Source organism: Equus quagga, chromosome 6, assembly GCF_021613505.1.
Source record: "Equus quagga isolate Etosha38 chromosome 6, UCLA_HA_Equagga_1.0, whole genome shotgun sequence".
In the NCBI taxonomy this organism is placed as follows: domain Eukaryota; kingdom Metazoa; phylum Chordata; class Mammalia; order Perissodactyla; family Equidae; genus Equus; species Equus quagga.
This window is the reverse complement of record NC_060272.1, coordinates 133,496,689-133,500,157: the sequence shown is the minus strand read 5'-3', so window position 1 is coordinate 133,500,157 and position 3,469 is coordinate 133,496,689. Positions and strand designations below refer to the sequence as shown.

At 58.0% G+C, this 3,469-nt stretch overlaps 1 protein-coding gene across 1 annotated transcript; it reads left to right on the top strand.

Moving 5' to 3' along the window:
- Nucleotides 1-19: 19 nt before the first annotated feature.
- Nucleotides 20-1,562, top strand: LOC124241323 (growth arrest and DNA damage-inducible protein GADD45 gamma). Its single transcript, XM_046665022.1, has 4 exons — nucleotides 20-167; nucleotides 418-519; nucleotides 646-859; nucleotides 944-1,562. The coding sequence occupies exons 1-4, from the start codon at nucleotides 115-117 to the stop codon at nucleotides 1,052-1,054; spliced, it is 480 nt and encodes a 159-aa protein (XP_046520978.1). The 5' UTR covers nucleotides 20-114; the 3' UTR covers nucleotides 1,055-1,562.
- Nucleotides 1,563-3,469: the final 1,907 nt, after the last annotated feature.

Below are 3,469 nucleotides of genomic sequence, written 5' to 3'. Positions count from 1 at the left end.
GGGCGCACTCGCTGGCGGTGGGCGCGCCGGGTCGGGCTGCGGATCTCGCCGTCCTCTCTCGGGTCTGCTCCACCGGCTCCTCTTGTGGATAACTTGCTGCTTGCCGACCGCACCATGACTCTGGAAGAAGTTCGCGGCCAGGATACAGTTCCGGAAAGCACGGCCAGGTGGGTGGGCGCCGGACGTCTCGGGGTACGGGGAACCTGGCCCTGCCCTGTCCGCTGCTGGTCGGGCGGCAGCCTTCGGGCCCTGCCGGGGTGGGAGCCCCACTGGGTGGGAGCCGGGCGCGGGTGTGCTGGCTGGGCTGGGTCGCCTGGGGTACGTCCCTGGGGCTGGGGCGCGTGGGGTGCGTCCTTGAGGCTGGGACCCTGCCGCGCCCTCTGGCCAGTCTCCGCTCACGCGCTGGCTCGTCCGCAGGATGCAGGGCGCCGGGAAAGCGCTGCACGAGCTGCTGCTATCGGCACAGCGCCAGGGCTGCCTCACCGCCGGCGTCTACGAGTCCGCCAAAGTCCTGAACGTGTAAGTGTAGACGCGGTCTGGGTGGGGCGACCAGGGGCAGGGGAGCGGTGGGGAAACCCCGGAGGCGGCGGCGGGGGCCCCCGAGCTCGCCGCCCCGACCTCACCACCCTCTCCCTGCCCGCGCAGGGACCCCGACAACGTGACCTTCTGCGTCCTGGCCGCCGACGAGGAGGACGAAGGCGACATCGCGCTGCAGATCCACTTCACGCTGATCCAGGCGTTCTGCTGCGAGAACCACATCGACATCGTGCGCGTGGGCGACGTGCAGCGGCTGGCGGCGATCGTGGGCGCCGGCGACGAGGCGGGCGCGCCGGGAGATCTGCACTGCATCCTCATCTCGGTGAGTGTCGTCTCCTCCCCGGTGTCGCCCCTGCCCCCGCCAGCGGCTAGCAGCCAGCCAGGCTGACCCTCGCTCTTCCCGCAGAACCCCAATGAGGACGCGTGGAAGGACCCTGCCTTGGAGAAGCTCAGCTTGTTCTGCGAGGAGAGCCGCAGCGTCAACGACTGGGTGCCCAGTATCACTCTCCCCGAGTGACAGCCCTGCGGGGGTCTTTGGTCTGATCGACGTGGTGACGCCCCGGGGCGCCTAGCGCGCGGCTGGCTCTGTGGATGCGCCCTCGGAGGGCGCGGGAGTGCGGAGTTGGAGACTGGCAGGCGGGGCGCGCGTGGAGAGCGGCGAGGAGGTGCCGCTCCCTCCCGAGGAGGGGGCCTGGCGGCGGCAGGGGCAGGCTGGCCCCGAGCCGAGGACTCTACAAGTGTGGGGAGCTGCTGCTCGCCCAGGAGGGCCGGAGGCGGGACGTTGGCCGCGGGGCCGGGAAGGACGGACTGGCCCGGCAGGCGTGACTCAGCAGCCTGCGTGCGCTCTCAGCGGGAAGGAAGGGAAAGGAGAGTCAAGCGGCCTGGACTTGCACGGTTACCGGAGCTCTGGCGGACTGAGCGGTCTGCACTGCTGTCTCTAAACGGATCCGGGCGAGGCGATGCTTCATTTCTAAAGGATTATGCTGCGGCAGCACTGAAATTTACAATAAACTTACTGAAACAAACTTACTCTCTTTTCTGAGGGTGGGGGATCCTTGTCTGAGGGGGAGGTGGTTAGCAGGATTGCAGAGTATTGCTGGAACTCATGGAACTCCAGGACACCTGTTCCATCTTCCTGTCCGGGCTGAATTACAGCTCCTGGGAGGGCGGTGGAGGTGGGGGAGGGGACGCTGGCCGGTGTTAGGGCAGAACTTGAGCTCTGCTCCTGTTTGTCTCCTTTTAGGAAGATTTAAACTTGCAAAGCAGGAGCATACTTGGGATAAGACATCAGTGCGGCAACTAAAGCCTGGCCGGCCAACCTGATAACAGCGGCATCTCCCTCCCCTCCCCCACTCTCCCCGCGGCCCCCTCCCTGCCGACAGCTGCTTATCGGAACAGCTTGCAGGATGCAGGCAGCGCCTTCCTGCACAATGAGCATTGCCTTCTGCAGGGCTGCCCTTTGTGGTCCCTGGGGATGGTGGCAGACTGCTCTCAGGAACCTTTTCCTCTTAAAGGAGTGGCACTTACAGCAATGTCACCAAGGTATTAATATCACATATGACATGATGACTGCATTTAAGTATGAGTCATCATTTTGTCACGGCTGTGATAAAACTTAAAGGATCTGAGCAAAAATGGGAAGGCAACATCTATACAAATAGGGGTGAGCAATTCTGAGTGGGGCCAGCACCTGCCATCTACTATTTTGAGTGTTCTCTGCCCACATCAGAATTGGGAGGACGGCTGCTATTCACAATGCCATTTAAAGACTTAGAGAAGGAAAATAATTTAAATCTTTTCAGCAAAGACTTTCTTTAAGAAGGGTCTGGCAAGAATGTCCCAAGTGAATCTATCTTTTTTATTAGACTGATATGTCTCGATTTCACCCCGTGCCTGACTGTAGCTGCCTTCAGCAGGGAATGCCCATGGGGCTGGCATGCTGGTAGCAAGCTGCCCAGAGGTGCCTGGAACCTTCCCGGCAGGGGAGGGGCGGTGTGCTGTTTTTCGAAGAAGAAAACTCTACTGGTTTATCAGTAGTCCCAGGTGGCCGATTCTCTTTGTTGGGTGCCACTTTTCAAATTTCTCCAAATTGTGGAAACATTCGCAGGAAAACAGAACTTCATTATTCTTCCTAGAATGAAAGCATCGTGTTTTGCATTTACCAGCTTTCTTTAAAAAATTTCCCCCCTTGATTAGGCAGAGGCCCAATGAAATAATCCAGCTGTGTTTGTGCCCACGTTTCATAATGTTTTGCTCATTCGCTGCCCCATAGCTCGAGTTTCCCTTGTTGAGAGGAAGTCTTGGGGGATGGGTTTCTCCACCAGTCTGCGTTCTGGCATAATGACTATTTGCCCCAGCATGCGATAGTAAACATAAATGGGGCATAATTACTTTAAAGTGTACCCTTCAATGAGTAAATTTAGCAGAACGTTGCACAGAGCAGGCGGCAGACCCTCCTGCTGGCCGGCTGACCCTTGTGGAGCATTCAGTTGGCGGCCCTTAAGAAACTGGCTTTCTCCGATTAGAAGTTACGGCAGGGCACCTGTTGGAGCCCCAGGTGCCAGGAGAATTTGCAGGGGAAAAAAATGTATGCTTGGACACAGTGCTAGCCCCAAAGGTTATGCTTAATTTTTTTTCTGGATGAATGGGCATTTAATGCTTTTAAAATGAAATACCCCAGACAGTAAAATGCACAGTGCTTACACACACATCACTGCGTTCATAATTCCCCCAGCCCTACGTGGTAACGTGCAGATAAGCTGATTATCACCAGCATGTGGAGGTGATCCCCCAGACTGTTGAGCACAATGCCCTGCTTCTAAAACGTGGTGAGTGACTGTTGAGGACAGTAATACTTGAAGTAAACTCCAGGGAACGGGTGGAGGAGGCTGTGTGGTTCCAGGGCCCAACACTTTACCTGCTGTGACACACA

Coding starts and splice junctions, on each gene's coding strand:
- LOC124241323 (XM_046665022.1), top strand. CDS start 115: ATGACTCTGGAAGAAGTTCGCGGCCAGGATACAGTTCCGGAAAGCACG. Junction 168..417: donor GTTCCGGAAAGCACGGCCAG/GTGGGTGGGCGC, acceptor GCTCGTCCGCAG/GATGCAGGGCGCCGGGAAAG. Junction 520..645: donor TCCGCCAAAGTCCTGAACGT/GTAAGTGTAGAC, acceptor CTGCCCGCGCAG/GGACCCCGACAACGTGACCT.